General features: G+C 39.9%; 1 protein-coding gene across 1 annotated transcript in view; it reads right to left on the reverse strand.

Annotated features, from left to right (window-relative positions):
- AHR (aryl hydrocarbon receptor) overlaps positions 1 to 18,503 on the reverse strand; it is a 58,058-nt gene extending 39,555 nt beyond the window's left edge. Inside the window, 2 exon segments of the mRNA NM_001323184.1 lie at positions 12,156 to 12,343; positions 18,448 to 18,503. Of these exon segments, the coding sequence (NP_001310113.1) occupies positions 12,156 to 12,343; positions 18,448 to 18,503 (244 nt within the window).
- Positions 18,504 to 19,279: the final 776 nt, after the last annotated feature.

Raw genomic sequence — 19,279 nt, forward strand, 5'->3', positions numbered from 1 at the left:
GCAAGCCAGACTAAACGCAATCGGAAAGTTATAAGCAACAGTAATGACGTTTTCCCCCTATTTTCATAAGTAATTCTATTTTCAACACCTTCCGTTATATCCTATTCCTCTATTTGAACTATCAAAAGAAGGGCAGAGAATCAAAACAGTCTTTCTTATATTACAGAGCATACGATGTTAAACAATTCAGCTGAATTGTGCAAAAATGCCTGCTGCATCCACAGAGCAAAATGCTTTCCAAAACGTAAAGGGGAGTAACTGGATTATTCTCCCTTCGATATTACACTCACATACAGTAAATGTTTCTTTTAAAAGCTTCAACAGTAGCTTTTCATTCTTAAACATGGCTCAATATTTTAGGGCTGAAGAAATAAGTTTCAAATGCCCTTTACATAAAGAGGTCACTCAATTCTATAACATTTTCCTAATGCTACAAAGATATAAAAAAAAAAATGGTTTTTAAAACTTACAACCTAAGAACTTGAAACTTAACCTGTATATATTTTCCTCAATTTTCATAATACATTTTCTTCTGCATCATTCCCAAAATGCAGCTTAGTAAGTCCTGAAATGTCAAATTCGATAGGTGTTAAGATCATTAAAATTCATTACTAAAAAACAAAACCAAACAACTCTCTTGCTTTATTTATATTGCTTTTTAAAAGAATGAGTAACAGTATTATTCAGTATAGAACATTAAGTGTTTATGCAGTATCTCCCTTACAAAAGGGGGACATATTTTCAGATGCCACAAAGTGGTACTTAACACACTGCTATGTTTTCTTAAGTAGAAGGAAAATCAACAACTAAGTAGAACATATTAATTCTTAAGTGACTGAGTGATGCTGAACTTAGTTCACACTATGCTAATTAATCACTCCTGAAACGTCATACTAAGTCAATAAGCATCTACCTCCAAGAAGGAGTATTCAGTGACTGCTTTCAGAACGCTTTGTCTCTGTTCACACAAACACTTGCACTAAGGCAGATGTTTCCACACTGGTATGTGAGAAGCTTCAAAATTATTTTATCTGTGGAGTTGGCATCAGTAGCCACAAATCCTGACTTAAGGAAAAATAATAATAAAATCTGAAGCTGCCACAACACTACATAGTACAATCTCATCCCATTAAGCCTGTAAACATGCGCATGTTTCTCATTTAGAACACTTTATATTGCACTCCCAAACTGGAAGACAGAATGAGGTTTACTGGGTATAGAAAGACAAGAAGCCATTTTTGAGGATCAGTGAGAAGGCAGATAGGCTACAGTACAGGATTAAGAATAAGTTGTGGCAGTCCTTGTCTAAGAGGGTCATAGATAAATCCTGTCAAGGAATTTCTAAGCCTCTAATGCATCAGCACTCATTTTCCTCAACTTAAATTAGAGCCCGAGAAAATGAAATAGCTGAGTAAAAACAACTTTCATGATGGTTACAAATAACATTCCTATAAAGTAGCGGAACAGCAATTAGCATGCAGTGCTTTTATGGCTAGCCAACTGCAACTGGTCACCTGATGTCAGAAATTTAGTTATAATTATAGAATCACTCAAGTTGGAAAAAACCTTAAAGACCATCGAGTCCAACCATGACCTAACAATTCTACCCTAACAACCGTATGATAAATCAGAGTTACTATTTATGTATTAAAAAACACCTATACGAAATAGATTTTTTTTTTTCTTTTATCAATTACTTTAAAACAGAAAAGTAAATTGCAGGAAATAAGCAGTTATTCAAATACATCAACTCTCACTTGGGCTTTGAAGTTTAACAACCACACACCAAACCATACACTGCTTGTGGTTTCAACACTTGGAGGCAATGAACTCTTGTTCCGTTACTATCACAAAAAGGAGTCACCTGCTGAATCACCCAAACCATATTCTGATAGACACATTTCTTCTGATGTACTTCCCATTCAATTACTTGTCTGGGTACATCTTCCTTGGTTGTACAGGAAAAAAAAACAACACACAGCAAATGAAGATGTATGCCTGCAAACTACCACTAGGCTTATTCATATGACACTGCTTTAGCCACAAAAAAAGGAAAAGAAAAAAGCTTGCTAAATTATTGTATGTGAGAGATGTAAAATCAAGGACAAAGCAATGATTTACTTCCTTCTGTAATTAGATCAATGGAAAAATGAGCCTAGATGTACAGAAATACCTGTCTATCACATCTTCGTATTTTTGCACCTTTAAATCTTAAAACAGCTTATTTCTCCTCTCACTTCTCCCCCCCCCCCCCCACCCCCATGCCTTGGAAAAATAAAAAGCTTATATCCCTAAAGCTAATCAGATATTTTATTTTGTTTTAAAATAATCATTCATTACACTTTTGACGCATCACTTAAGTAGAAAATGACAGCAGAACAGATGTTATGTATTTTTAATTAAATTCCAAATTCCATAACAAATGATTGAACTCAGCTAAGTCTTTTTGAAGTATCTGCTTTCTTAGTTTTGTATACTAATAATCCTTCTTGGACCTTGGACCTGGCACACAATGTTTAACTTCTATTTCTTTTTTTTTTTTTTTTAATTAGTAAGTACTGAATATGGAAGCAATACGTCAGTTTAAGCTTCATCCAACTGATGGCTCGATTGAAATCTCATAGAACTTTGCCTGGGGAATTCCTGTGTGCTTTCAACTGAATAAAAAGAAATGGTCAATTATATTTCATATCATACTATGTAGCAAGACAGCTCAATTATTCTACTAGCAAATGTGATGTTGAGTTTTACTATGACTGTTTTAAAAGGGCGTGGAGTTGAGTTTGGAAGGTTGCTTTACTACACTATTCAAGATCAATCCTTGCTTTACACGGGCAGTAACAATTAAGCAGTTTTAACAGAAATACCTCCTTATTTACATTGAGGCAAAAACATACATTCTACCAAATGAGATGACATCTTTTAACACCAACTCAAAATCTAACAAAATCTAACAGAAGACTTTTCAGAATGCCTGAAGCATGGCATGGAAATAAGTTAACTTCTGGATGTTTGCTTCCCTTCCAGCTAAAAATAATCTTCTGCTTGTAACACAAGACTTATTCCCAACTTATTTCACTATCAAGGTCAACGGACCCATTAAAGATGGAATTTTCATGTCTCCAAGGGCAATTAATTCCCACGTCTGATTACCCTCATGTTGAACACTATTTCCCTAATATCCCTAGCTGCAACTTCCCATATGTGAACTTGCCATGTTGTAACCTGTAACCATTACTTTTTGTCCTGTTACTGTACATTTCTGATAAGAATCTGCTTCCGCTATACACACCCATTAAGTAGTCAGCTTACAGTGACATTAAGATCTCCAACTAGCTTTCTCTTCTGAAGATTGAACAAACCTAGATCTTTCAGCCTCTCCTCATGCACAAAGTATTTCAGCTCCTTATCTATATAGACTGTATTCTAATGGGCTTGCTCTAATCAACGTACCTTGTTTTAGGAAGTTCAAGATTGTACCCAGTACATCACATGTTGTCTAAAGTTGCAAATAAAAGGCAAAAAACGCTTGGCTGAATCTGCTGACCAGTCTCTTGCTAACACAGCTCAGGATACAGTTGGCCTTCTTCACTGCAAGGTAACACATATACTACCAACACCTGTTCAAACTGTTGTCAACCAGAACTCCCAGACACCCCATATTCCACAAAGCTTCTTTCCAGCTAGACAGTCCTAAACCCATACTGTTGCACGAGGTTAATCTCAAGATGCAGGACTGCGTGTACCTTTGTTGAAACTCAGATTCCTGTCAGCTTGCCTCTCTGATTGGCAGAGGGCTCCAAAGAGCAACTCTGCTCTCTAGCCCATGGACCACTGCCCCCACTTTGTATCATATGAATTGTTTAGCATTTGTACCATCCCAGTGAAGTACTCGACCCTGAGAAGCATCACAAACGGACTTTATGCTGCTGTGCACAACCCGTGAACCTCAGTGGTCCAACAAGATTTCCACCCATCCTAAGTCCATTTATCCTGACCACAACTCATGAGTTCAGTAAAAAAGAAAACAATGAGAGACAACAATGAAGACCTTGGGAAACAAGGGCTTCCCACAGAAGGGCACAATCATTGCATTCTACCGGCAAACTCTGGTGTGTTGCACACCGAAGCAAATTTTTTTCTTTTTGCATTACTAGGTATAATACATTAACATTTATGCCACCTGTTTAGAATACTGACCAGAAATTAATATTTGCATCGTACTCCTTTTTAAGCATCAGCAGATATATCTACACACACACACATATATATGTATATATGTATATATATATATATATATATATATAAAACCATGTACATATACACACACACACATTCCATCTGTCTACAAAGTTTCCCAACTAAATAGGTCAAGAAAAAAAGAGCCTTCAGTCTCAGTGGTCTGGATACATTTCTTATCACTGTCTAATAAAAGTGCATGAACAACAGATGGCACAGCAAGAAGATGGTAGGGAGATACCATTATCTTTTCCTCCAAATACAAACCAAATATTTACATTGCATATTTACAATCAATAAAGAACATCATCCTTCAATTTCAAACCAAATGCAGACGTCAAGAATCAAAACAAACGCACTAAGACTGAATGCTTCAGTAGAAAAGCTAGTACCTTGTGCTGGTCCACAGGAATTGTGTGTTAAACAAAGAACAATGGAGTCTGATGCCAGAGTCAAAATATTTGACTAGGCAGACCATGGACTTGCTCCAGTAAATTCCTACTTTATGCAATCAACTACAATTTGTCTTGAGGGTCCATGTATGTACATCTTTCAGCTTATTAGACATCATATTCTGCCACGCATAAAGTGTGCATTACAGAGCAACTCAAGTGTCACATGGGTTGAATTTTAAGACACAATTATTCAGTGGGAAAAAATGAGCATCTCGTTCAATTAAAAGCAGAAATCATGCATCACCAAAGGCGACTAACTCCTATTTGTCTGTACCCTCCTTCACAGCTGGCAAACAGCAAAACTACAAGTTCTTAAAGTACTTTCAGATAAACGTTCCAGGTTTTACAGTTAACTTCATTTAAGTTTCTAGAGTAACTACAATCAGTTTCATGGTTAATGTAATGTTTTCTTAAAACATACACTTTAACAAGTTATCATCATGCTAAGGTATAGGAAGTACTTGAGGTTTTTCCCCAGAAAACTTTTGTCAACACATTATCTAAAGCTCTGAAGAACATTTGAAATAAGCTATTTTGCTTGCTTGCTTCATATCTTCTTAAAAAGGGTTTATAAATCAATTACAACAACTGAGTGCTGGTAACTAGAACCAACTTCTAGTTAGGTAGTTAGATTTTCTGAAGCAATTCACAAAGCCATCATTCATTAACTATTAATTTCTCTTATCAAGGCACTTCTGGAGCACAAACTTTGTGTACTTACGAAAAACAAATAAAAAACTTTTTAGTTACGCTAACAATCTCATAACAAGCTAGAACAGTTAACATCTACAGAGCTCACTGAAGCAAGCAAGTCTTATTTCCTTATCAGAACACATATTAAAGTCAAACAGGAAAAGCTACAGCATTTCTCCAGTTAACAAATACATGCAGGAGAAAGAGTTATAAAGGCACATGTTAAACCTGTTTCAGAGTTCATAGATTACTGGACACTTTAAGGACTATTGATACTGAAGTTTCAATTACCAGGACATATTTTTTTTTGTTTGTTTTTAAAGTCACAGTCAAGCAAACTGTACTCGCACAAATGCTAACGAAGCCCACAGAACACAGATACTGAAAGCCTAATGCTACCTCTAATTACGCTTCTCTCATCAACTGCATTTGGAGGAGGGTTCATTCTTTACCACAGTTTAAAAAACAAACAAAAAAACGCTCAAAATCTCATCATCTTCAGATGTTAGTGTAAATGATAAAAATATTAGCAAAAAAAACCAAACAAACAAAACAAAAAAACAGGATGTGGAATATATGGTGTCAGAAAAGTTGCAGTACTTCCTGAGGACATACATTTTTACCTTGTTACTTGTTTTGGTTTTGAATGTCATTCTAACCATAATGTCTATCTCAGGATCATTTACCTGGTTCACATTGAGTAGTCTATATTTTAGGCTCCGATCTTGCAAAAAGGCAGAATATTTACTGCAACACATTCACAGCAAATCAAACAACAGTACCTTAAAACTAATCTGCCTATTACCAAGGGCTACAGAGACAAGCTAAATTCATACTGGGACTGGGTTTTCAAGAAAGATTAGTTTTGTGGAACATAAGAGGCTCCTAAACTGATTTCCCATATTTTTGATTGAGAAATACATACAGGACAAAGCTGAAGAGATAACTATTTACTTTCCTTCCCTTCAATGGCAGATCTAACAATGATTAACAGTAACCACTCAAATAATTCAGTACCAGCAGTTCCAGAAAATAAAAAAAAAACACAGCTTAAGAATACATTTATTATCACTGTTAGCAACCAATTGCTACCTTTTATCCTACAGACATGCTCACGCTGCAAGATCGGATTTGTCTGATACGAAAAGAATTTGCCACTCTATATACTCTTTACGGGATGTTCTGAATGTCAGCTGTATCAGTGCATGGCAGAACAGGGCTGCCCAGCTGCATTCCCTGCCTAGCAAAACAGCACTCCTAAAACATCTCTGATCAAGGTAAGAATCAGTATGTAACAATGAAAACATACACATACTGAGATTGAAGATGATGTCACAGCTACATGGCTTTAATCATTGTTTGTGAGGATCAGAATTTAGGACTTCAAAGCCTAAATCCCTACTTATGTTCTGTTATGTAAAATACAGGCTAAAATAGCCTGTAGCAGACAAGCCATAAATGCTTAGTAGGATTGGGCTGGGGTAGGGCAGGGAACAGGAACACAGAAGACAAGTACAGCAGTTTGGAAGAGAAAATAACTTGAATAGTATGGGTAGTCCTCACACAGCAACACCCACACAGTCTCAAGATAGAATATATATATATTCTTCTCCTCCTTTTTCTTTGTTCCTCCAACTTCCAAATAAGATGCAAAACATGGAAGGGAAGCTGCCCTTTCAAAAAACAGGTGAAGAAAGCTGCATTACACAAATGAGTAAATATAATCATCTGAAATGAAAGCCAGTCAGGTTAAACCTGATGCAGTATCCTGGCCTTGGGAGGTTGAGTTTAAATAAGCTGTTTTGTAATTTGAGGTTTCTGTTTCTGAGAATAATATAGCACTTGGTGAAAAGGTTATCTATACCTGCAAGGTTGCAGATATACTGCAACTATTCTCAATGAGAACAAAATACATAAGTTGTCTCCCATATTATCTGCCTTTATCATCTGTACATTTTAACTGTACATCTTGAGCCTTACTCTTCAAAGCAGGAACCCCGTGCAGTCTGTTCTATTGAATATGCAGTATGACAGACCAGCAGGCGTTACAGGAAAAATACATTATATCAAAGAATATATTTTAAGTGATGACAATGGGTGCATTGCAAATTTAAGCTATGTTATGCCAAAGATCGTGTGTTAATTATATCACAAAGTAAAATTAGGCAATGCAAACTTACTGGAAAAAGTTCTTAAGCATTTTGTTATTGCTGCGTTTGCCAGAATCACTTGCATACAACATAAGAAACCAATCCTGAACTAATTTTGAACAGAAACTTTCTTCTGTAATTGCAGAATACTATCCAATAAGCAAGAGAAAACAGCCACATACTTTAAACCACAGGAATTCCTACTGAAATGGATGAAAGAATAATTAATAAGCAACATGTTAAATTTTGTTTCTAATGTATCGATACACACATACAGCACAGCTTCTTCAGTTTCTCTCTTCGATTCTCATTAAAAACAAAAAACATTAAAAACAAAATCCATCCCCCAAAATGTAAATAAAAGAATGCAAAAACACTAACACTACTTTTATTCTTATTTATCCCTTATCTCTTCAGCTGCCTGAAAAACCCTGAGAAGACTCACTTTACACATTCTTTCTTGCTGCAGTAAGGTATTATATGATAAACTGACAACATTGTAGGGACCACAGCTAAAGGTAAAAGGTTTGTGTTTTTTTCCATTTTAGCAGGCACAAAGAACACAGGCTAAATGATTGTCCAGTTGTGCTCTGGATGCTGAACTTGCACTTCTCCCATCTTCTACCTCTATACATTTTTCACCGCTGAATGCACAAATGTATTGGCACTTAGCATCAAAACAGAATGAAGTAATACAAGGACAGATACAAAGTCATTCTTTACTGACTGTCAGCAAACACCTGCCTGATTTATCCCAGTCTCTTAAAAATAACAAGCTTGCCTTAAGCCACTTTCGGAAAGTATCTTACACACAAAATAAATACTCCAGCAGTGATTTAAGCTAACCTGCTTGACTTTCAGGACTGCTAATCTATCTAGTACATGCAGGTAGCATCGCACAGCTGAAAAGCAACACTGTCCCAAATCACTTCTTAGCTTTGACTGACAACGTGAGACCTTCAGTTTCATGATTAAGTAGACTTGAGAGTTTTGTATATCTTGAGACTGGGAGAACTCATTGAGAGCAGCCCTACAAAGAAGGATTTGGATGTCCTTGTGAATGAAAAGGTAGACATGAGTCAGCAGTGTGCTCTTACAGCCCAGAAGGCCAACAGCATCCTGGGCTGTATCAAAAGAACTGGGCCTACCAGGGAGAGGAATGTGATTGTTCCCCTCCTCTCTACACTCATGAGGCCCCATCTGGAGTACTGTGTACAGACCTAGGACTCATAGCCCAAGAAGAATATCTAGAACAGTCAGAGAAAGTCCAGAGGAAGGCCACAAAAATGATGAGAGGGCTGGGACACCTCCTGTGAAGAAAGGCTGAGGGAGCTGAGCTTGTTCAGCCTGGAGAAGGCTCTGGAGAGGTTTCGTTATGGCATTCCAGTATTTGAAGGGAGCTTGTAAGCAGGAGGGGACTGATTTATTACACTGCCTGATAGCAACAGGACAAAGGGAAACAATTTCAAACTAGAAGAGAGAAGAGTTAGATCAGATGTTAGGAGACAACTCTGTACTCAGAGTGGCAAGGATTTGGCAGAGGCTGCCCAGAGAAGGTGTGGATGCCCCATCCCTGGAGGTGTTCTAGGCCAGGTTGGATGGGACCCTGGGCAGTCTGATCTCATGGCTGGCAGCCCTGCCCATGGTAAGGCACTTTGGACTACATTACCTTCCAACCCAAGTCATTCTATGGTTATTTTCAGCACCTTCCAAAACTTCTTTCTTGACTACAGAACTTAATGTTCAAATTCTAGCATACTGTCAGAGTGCCTGACATGGGCAGGGAAAGTCGCCTACCACCAGGTTAACCTGAGAGTGACCCAACCACATTAGCAACTTCTGCATCATTGAGCTGGTGTTGCTGATAGGCAGCATACAGAAGGATGGCTTAGCAGCAGCCACTGAATAACTGAACAACAAACTACAACAACCAAGTGCAACTGCTTAGCAGAATATCATCAGTTACTAACAGAAGATGTTTATAAAGGTTATGGGAAGAAAAAAAAAAAGTACATCAGTTTCCTAGAATCTGGAATACGTTAAGTGCACTGAAGCTTACTGCATTTCAATCTTGACACCACAGAAAAACTCATCTGGCTTTAACTCTGGAGACAATTTTGTACTGTCTTAAAGACCTGGGAAGGAAAGACATTTTGTCTTTTACACTTAACTTTTAAAGTAAGAACTAAGGATTTTGTAGACATCTCAGTGAAGCACATTTATTCAAGTCGACATAACTTCTTGAGATGTCTTCCATAAAACAATTCCTTTTTTCATCTCCTCCCAAACTTCCACCTTAAAAAAACAGACGTCCACTCTGGATTATTTAAACTTGGAAAAATGCAAGTGTTTTCTTTGAAAAAATATCTATTGTTACAGCAAAAACTTGGGTTTCCTTTCAAGCAAGATCATATGATTACACATTTATATTTTACTTTCCGCAGGAATTTACACACCCCCCTTTGCATCCTGTTATTCATTTAGCGTTTCCCTTCACTTCAGCATGCTACATTAATAACGGAGACCTGCTGGCTCAGATCAGGCACTCAAGGTGACAACCTATGCTCACTCATGCATTTATCAGTTATCCTATAAGGCTTTCCTCACTTATTTTTTAACAGCACAAAACAAGCCTTCAAAAACCAGTTCTGTGAGAAGCACTGTACAGATAGATCATGAAACTAATTATCCTAGGGAAGCGGATGAGTTTTTTATTGTTCTTGTTAATTACATACTTTAAAATACTTCTTTCTCTTCTGGAAGGTCAATTTCAACTGAAATAGATTTTGTGCTACTTAAGTACTTTAAAATAGGAAAAAAGATTTTCCTCCTATTCGCAATAGTGAATTAGTCATTGTTTCAGATTGCTTCCTGATGTTTATCTTTAATCAATGCTCGCTTTTAAACACTTACAGATTGATACTGATTAATGATCTCATTTGCAATCTTATATGTAAAGAAATAGCAAGTCTTTTTCCAAGGAAAAAAAAAGGGGGAAAAAGGGACATGAAAGCTTCCTAGAAGCTATATCTGAAGGTATAAAATTTGCTTCATGTGTCAGACATTTTGAACCATATAACAAGAAATAAAGTTTATTTTTCTTATCAGAATTAGCGAAGTCTCCCTCTGAACAGTATGTTAAAAGCCATAACACAGTTTTAGTGTTACAATTTATCTGCTGCTAACAAATATCTGTCCATTCATCATTATTCTAACCATCTGAAAGCTGACTTAACATTCAAATTAGAAGCAAGTAATGGATATAAAGTTTGGTGCAGTGAGATTGCAGGTTCTTTCATGCTTTTTTTACAGCACAGAAAAAGTAATGCAATTATTATTTTCCTAGACAGAAATTATAGTATTAGCCCCTTTATTCCAGGAACTTCCAGTGCAAATTGTCAGAATGCAACAAAACAAAAATCAAGCATTTCCACTACATGTGAAAGTGAGATCATTAATCCAGCCCAAATAAGGCAAAAAGCCCGTAAACTTCTATTCATTTCTGAATATAAAACATTCCCTTAAAAAAAAATAAAAAAAAAATAAAAAATCAAGTGGGTTATTAAGATTGAATGTTCTTTTCAATTCAGAAAAAGAACAAAAAGAACACCAACAAGACGAATAATTTGTTCCATTTTGTTCCAAAAAATAATTTGAAATCAACGTGAAATAACATCTCACCAAGACTTTGATAAAACTGATGTGCCAACAGAAAACTAATTTCCAGCAATATTTTCTCTTCAAGCCTTGAGGAGATCCCATACTAAGAACCACCCTGAATGTGCCAAGAAATCAATGAACTTGCATGCATTTGTCAAGCAATAAAATAATGGATTTAAATGTACAAACATCACCGAACTGAATCAACTAGTCCAAACAAATGAGAGAAAGAATTCTGTAGTCCTGCAGTAAAAAGTAAAACCATTGCAGGCAAGTTAGATAACAAAGGAGAAGGGTGGCACTCCTCTGCTACCTCTGAGGCAGTACAGGAGGACATGTACTTCTGTCCTGATTACTGCCCTGAGCATTGCTGCACTACCCTTTCCAGAGTTGTGGTCAGTAGACATTGCCCACACAACTGGAGAACCTTAACTGTCATCTTGATGCCTCCATCAGAGCTTGAACACAGGCAAGACTTTGCCACTTTCTTCAGAAGTCATCTCCAAAATAAATGATGGGAAGAGGCATTAGCTGTTATTGCGTATTATATGAAATCCTTTTGATGCACCATTAAGCAAAACATACAGCTGATTGGAACTCATATGATATTTACTCAACTGTAATGGCTTTATAAGGGCTATTTTCAAGGGGGTAAATAATAAATCTCAGCTTATCATTTCTGAAAGTTTAAGAAAAAGGACTGGAAGACTCATTAAGGGCAATATTGCTTCCAAATGCAAACCTTCAAAAGACTGATGAAATTTAAGGACTTCTGTTTGTTTTTCAAGCAACTAGAAAGCCTACTTTATACAAATATACTGTATATATCCATACAATTGTACGTTCCACTAAAATACAGAAAAGTTAATGATTTTGAGTACTTCAGTAGTGAACACAACCTGCAGTACAAGCGGCATTACACAGGCAGTCCTAAACCAAAAACATTCCCAACTCTTACCATCAAAAAAACTCTTGGCTCGCAAGTAACTGACGCTGAGCCTAAGCACAGACAACTTATCCAATTTGGCGATAACATCTTGAGGGAAAGGCAGAAGGCTTGCCAAGCGATCCAATTCCGCATTCAAACGGTCCCTGTGCCTCTTGGATGGATTGGATTTGACTCCTTCAGCTGGAGATGGCTTTACTCTGTGGCAAAACAAACAAACAAACAAAAAATAAACAGAAGTTCCTTCCCAATACGAAGGCAAATATTTGTCTTGCATTACAAACAACTTTCAAATTTTAACATGCAAAATGTTTTTCCTAAGTGACTTCTGTTCTGCATGGAAAAAAAGTAAAATTCATCTCAGATCATTTTGCTTTTCTTCCCAACATACTCACTGTTAAACAAATCAGTAAGACCTACCATGGCTATCTGAACACATAACGGATGTTTGCAAACTTAGATATAGCATTTGTAAAAACCTTCTTATGCTTCCACTCAGATGCCTTGATTTCTTTCAAATTATGAATTTGAACTTATTAATATTAGTGTACAAATTATTTGACAGCACGGTCAGGTTTTTACTTGAGTTAAAAATTTTAACAAACATCTTTAATTCTTCATCAAGGTTTGGAACAGGTTATTGTAAATCAGATATAATAAAAGGTTTAGTAACTTGCTAGGGGCACTCAAAATCTCACAAGAGGAAATACAGCTCAGACAGCATGTAAAATTTTCCTTGCTAATACCACTAAACCCATTCTGTAAAGTAACTCTTGGCTAATGGCGTTTCACTTGAGTATGATACAACAAAGGCATGCCTCTGTACGTTTCAAGCTACAATTTAAAAGCTTTCTGTTCTGAATTATGTGGTAAATTTTGCAAACTTGCTGTATTCCTGGGCTCCCAGATACCTGAATACTCATCCCTACCATACACAGTTACTACAGATCTGTTAAAATTCGGGTTGTTTTCACAGGGGTGATAGCTCTGCAAGGTGCATCATTTCCGAAATGTTATCCAGGCAAGATAGTCACTTGTATATGATTAACCCAACTTAAATATAACTCTAACAAAATAAATAAAGCTCAAGATCATCAAATAGGACCAGTAACATCTAAAGATACCTCAAATATTGGTGTTCATAGCACAGCATTCATTGTGAGCACAGAACAACAAATGACAAACTTTAAGCAAATAAAAGCTGTATAACTGTCACTGAACAGTTCACTATTACCAAATCAAAGCATGTTTCCAAAAAGCAGAGGTCCCCATGAAAACAGCTCATGACATGCCAATTACAGCAGCACTGAATACCAGGCTTCTCTCTTTTCACACCTGTCCTCCCTTTTGCTCAAAACTTCTATCAGCGATTTGACAAGCTATGTTGAAACTACATGGAACTGGGCAATTACCTTGACAAATTACTCATTAGATCTAATTGTTTTTGAATTACTTTCACCTAAGTTTTTACTTCCGAGTAGTCCAATGCATAAGGATTCCCAAATGCAGCACAGAACACTTCCAAACACTAAGTTGGCAGTATTTTCAGCACAGATCCTATTATCTTCTCTCCTTTAAACCAAACACTGTTTGTCCCTAATTTTATTCACTATAACCCAACAAAAAACTGTGATTTCAATGGAACTGCCTGTGACAAAAGAAATAGGGATGGAAACGAAGGGGAAATAAGTAATAACTTGAACCATTTTCCATTCACTTACATACACTGTTGATGCTCAGGGATGCCCTAGTTGCACTGCAGAAAATTATCTTCAATTATAATTAAATGCTACGTCAAGATTATTTTTATTACTTAAAAAAGGGAGAAGGGGGGGAAATAAAACACAAAACAAACAGTAAAGAAGAAAACAGGTTTTAATCTGACCTTCTGGGCATCATCTTTTACCTTACTTACTGGAAATTCAAATTCTCCAATCAATCAAAGGCCAAAGATTGACACACATTCAGTATCTCTCAAGTAAACAACAATCCTTATCATCCAGTAGCTGCACAACAAGCAAGGACTTCTAATTCTAGTTTTACTACCCTGAAGGCCATTCTACCACAACATTAGCTGACTATTTTCAGAGATCTGCCACAGACAATAGAAACTTCAATTGCACATGCTTACTATGTGTGCCCTCACTGGTATTAATAACACTACATTTACAAAAAGAAAAAGCACACAGATATCTGGATTCTATTATTAAAAGGCCCAAATAAGTTTCATTATTTATAGGCTAATTTGTATTTTTAAAGGGTAATTGAAGCAGTTCCTTGAGAAAATGAAATGCAACACAGATTTATTTTCTTCCTAACATACAAGAAAACCTAAAATATAAGAAACTGCTAAAATAGGAGGAGTTTGTCAGAATGGCTTTATTGCTTAGGGAAAAAAAGGGGATAAGGAAGAACATGCAGGGAACCTCAATGACTCATTTAATCTTTTCAGCTGTGTGTATTTTCATTTCATCTTCAATACAGCATATGCTAATATGTTATTCTTATGTCTATTATTCAGATAAGAATGGGTCAGGTATATGAAACTCATCAGTTAACACTGAGCAAGTGCTCTGTAGGTGATACTTTCCAAAATTCTCTATTTACTTTAACAACTGAAAGACTCCTATGAATACTCTTATCTGCCACACTGAATTCAACATTAAGGAACATTCAGCTGCTGATTCCTTTGAAAGCAACAGATTCAATGCAGACTAGCAACCCCTTTGCTCAAAAGCTTTGTCAACCTATCTTGGAAGGGCAAGAGGCACTTTCCAGTGATTCCTTCAGCAGTTTTAGGCAGCAAAGGAATAAAGATGTTTTCACTAAAAATCTCATGTGCTACTCATCTGATGCTGGGCAACTGTTTGTCCTCCAGAAGCAATCTGTTGCTCAGGTTTGCTTAGTGTCCAAATGACTCTGACAGAGCAATGGGGACAGCCAGAACACTAGGCAAAAGCAAACTCTTTACACTCAGTTTTAACATCCTTCAATACTCCCTAAGATCACAAGCCAGGACTATCCAGAAAAAACAAAATAGCATGTTCCTAGCTACTATGGTCAGAGCATCTACATTTAATTACCTCTATATGCTGCAGCTAGTTGTTGTTGCTTTGGTGGTTTTGTTTTTATTTAATGTTAGAATGTATCTTTGTACATGTAACAGTGTAACATTGTAATGTTAGAAGTATCTTTGCCCTGCTTTCTGAAATCACTATGCCTTAATATATACTCTTAATTAAGGATCAACCAGCCAAATGTTTTTCTTTGGAATATTTAGTATCATGAATACATTTATGCTAACACGGAACAAAAGTGTATCATTTCTTATTTAGTCTGCTTTTTCAAGAAACATGCTGTTACGCTTTGTGTGCCTGCACAGTATGAAACATTTAGATCCCCCCCCACCCCATTCCATGTCTATTACATTCATTCCGTTATGCAAAACAATTCCTACCCAAACACTGAAAAAAGAGAAAAACAAAGCAAATCACAGCAGGACCGAGCAAGGAGGCAGAAAAGCATAGGAAGCTAAAGACAGCAAGGTGAAACAACAGATATATAACATCTTTCACTTGATGTTAGGATCTATCTCCAGTAAACTTCAATAAAACAATGCATTTTATCCTACCAGCATGTAAAGTCGACAGTTCAGTTAATAATCAGTAGAGAAAAGGCACAGAAGACCTTAAAAAGAAAACAGAACAATTGAAAGAGAATTCAAAGCAGGGTCCATGAAGAGCGGCCACCAGGGGGACCCGCACGGCTCCACCACACGTGGGAGGGAATCTGCAGAAGGCTCCGAGGTTCTAAGAAAGCTACATTTCACTAGAATGCACGTTGTCTATCAGACTGTTGTTTTATTTCCCCTCCAGATGACAAGATAACAAGATGAAATGCAGGAACAGTTGCCTCTTAAGTTTTTCCATTACTGCGTTTTCTTTTCTGCTGTGATATGGTGACTGCCTACTGGATCAAAACAACACATTTCTGTCAGGTAATTCCCTGTCGAGTCCAGTCCTTTACATGGCCCATAAAGATAGGGTGGCTGCAGGGGGAAGCTTCCTATATCGGCTCTGAGTACTGCCATGACTTAAAGTTATTTGCACCTGAAGCAGGAAGTAGTTCTTCATTTGTTTTAACCCACGAGCAGAATGGCACTGCATGAGCAGCTTCTTCCACTCCTACACACAGGCTGCCCACTGCTACAGACTAACAACAACCAGGCTCCCTTCACAGCTACATCTACAGCAAAGGAAACGTTAAAAAGAAGAAACCTCTTCACAAAAGGTGCTACTCCCAGCAAACATCACTTCTTTCATTTTAAAATCCTCTTTCAAGAGCTCTGGATTCTACTGGGAGCACAAAATACCCACTTCAAACAAACTCAAATCATGGCAGTGCCACACTGTGGGGTAAGGAGAAGTGTTGGAACTGTTTCCTCCTTCCCCCCAGCCAGACACAGGAGCTTATGGCCTCTCCCCCTACGTTTTAGCCCACTGAATGCTCTGTAATTAGCTATGTGAGAAATCAGAGCCTTCCTACCACCCTCAGTGCTCTGTAAGGTTGGTCTAACAGCACAAGCAACCAAGATCCATAAACACTAGGAGAAGAAAAAGGAGAAAAAGGAATAGATGCAAGATAAATTCAGAATAATTTCTGCTAACTCCAACAAGACTGGCTAATAATCATGCCTCCTCTTATAAATACAGGTGAACAAGCTAATGCAAGTAGTTCTATGTGAAGAAGACACACTTATCTGTCCATTTGGTATCAAAGGGCAAAATCCCAAATCAATAGTCCATTTCCATTAGTAATAAAAACAAGCTCTGAGTTAAACTAATACAATAAGCACGACCACCAAATATAAGAAAACAGATAACGGAAAGAGATTACTGTCATAGATAAAACAGTAATACAAAAAGGAAAGTTTCACATCCTCTAATCAAGACCAAGAATGTAATAGCCAGCCAGACATTAAGCGATGCGACCAAAAAGGCAGAACAGCTCACCCTTATGCAATTACAAGAATTACTTGCCCTCAGCAACCAACAGTTTGACAAATACTACTGATGCATTTCTACTTCACAATGAGACAACACTAATTTCATTGTTAAAACCCAGACCTATAGAAAAGACTGATTCACTGCTCCTACATTATTGTTTGGAAATGAGTAATCTAAAAAAGCAAACACTGCTCTTCTCGTAATGACTCTATCTTCTAGCCAGAACTGTTTTTAAAAGGGTATGTTTAGACTTTTTTGCATTAATTTGTAGACTGGCTGTGTGTGTGCACTCATTCCCATAGCTCCAGCCGTACAGAAGTGAGCACCCAAGCTGACTTTGCTCCCACCATGCAGTTGTCTGCTATCAATCTGAGAACATACATTAACACTGGGATATTCTTAAATATTTGTCATTATCTTTAATGCTTTTGGAGTTTAGGTGATTAATGTACTACTTCAAGACCACTCAGAAATACAGTGGGATTTTTTGAGCTCTGCATCACAGGTAATTTTGGTAGCAGCTCCGAGATCAGCTCCACCACTGCCTACAACTGACTTCTTAGTCGATAGTGTGGGTTAAACTTCTCTGTCCTGAAAATCACATGAGATGAGGTTTGCAGCTCAGCCCGCAAAACCGAGAGCTAAAATCTACCACAGGTGTACAATACAAAAGCACTGAGACGCTAAGCTGCACCCCAAGTTTAAAAATAACACGACAAACATTTGTTTTCTGGCCTCCTTGGAGCAATCCGCAGCACCCGCAGTTGCTCGGAGTGGAACCACCACCACCACCTGATGTAGCACCGGGGGCAGCAGCCGGGCCAGCAGACCGAGGACAGCCCCGGACTGAGGACCGGACCGACAACCCCCCCGACACGCCGCCACCTGAGCGGGGCCGGGCCGCCCGCGCCGGGAGCTGTCACCTCAGGTGCCTCCCGATCTAGGTCAGCCGCCTCGAGCCGCCGCTCCCTGCTCCCACCTCCGCGCTCCGCCCGCCAGCCGCGAGGGGACCGCGGTTTAGATTTATTTTCATAAGAAATCCAAGAAAAATAGAAAATCTCGGGGCACCCCCAGGCACCAGAGAGAGGCGGGCCCGCAGCCCGCCCCGCACTGCCGAGCACCGCAGCCGGGAGCCGCATCGACACTCCGCGGCCGAGCCGGCGCCGGGAAGGGCGGGGGGGGGGGGGGGAGTCCGCGCCGGGGCTGCCCCGTGCCGCGGTGCCCGGCCGGGACGGAGGGAGCAGGGGAGCCACCCCCGTCCCCGTCTCTTTCCCTCCCCGCCCCGCAGAGCCGCTTACATTTTCTGCACAGGTTTCCGCCGCTTGCGACTGGCGTAGGTGACATTGGGGTTCATCCTGCCGCGGCTCCAGCGCCCCGCACCGCCGGGGGCCGCCTCGCTGCCCGCCTCGCCCCGGCTGCCGGGAGGGGGCGAGTCCCGGCGGCGCCGCAGCTCCTGCCTCGCCCGCGGGCCCCGGCCCTGCCGCCCGCAGTAGCGCGCTCACAGCGGCGGCACCTCCCCTGGCCCGGCGAGGACGGAGGGAGGCGGAGGCGGCGCGGGGCGGGGATCCCAGGTGATCGGCGGCGGCGACACCCACTCCCCGCACGGCGCCTCCGCACGGCACAGGTGTGAGGGCGGCCGGGTCTCCGCAGCGCCGCTCGGACCCGCGTCTTCCTACCGAGTCCGCACAGACTCTCTGCCGGCCTCACCGTGTCCTCGCCCGTCTGCGAGCCGAGCGCCTGTCAGTGTGCGCGGCGCCCGGCCGGGCCTCCCCGCCCAGCCCAACCCAACCCCGCTCCTCCCGCTGCCGCCACCGCGCTGCCGGCCCGGGCCCGCCCCGCAGCCTGACAGCGCCGCCGCCCCGCGCCGAGGAGGCCCCTTGCGGCGGCGGCGCGGAGGGAGGAGGGGGCGGCCGCGCCGCCATGTTGGGGAGGTCAGGCGAGGGGACAGCGGGGGTTGAGCCGGGCCGGGGAGCGGGAACGAAAGGCTGCCCCCGCCTTGTGCGGCCCCGAGGCTGCAAAGATGCAAAGCGTGCTGCCTCCCAAAGCGGGCTGGGAGCCGGCCCCGCGCAGCGGCCGAGTCGGGGAAGAGGTGGAAGCGCGGCCGCACCAAGCGCAGGGACCGCGGGGCGC

Source organism: Coturnix japonica, chromosome 2 (assembly GCF_054131305.1).
Source record: "Coturnix japonica strain WE chromosome 2, WE-NBRP24, whole genome shotgun sequence".
Taxonomy (NCBI): Eukaryota; Metazoa; Chordata; class Aves; order Galliformes; family Phasianidae; genus Coturnix; species Coturnix japonica.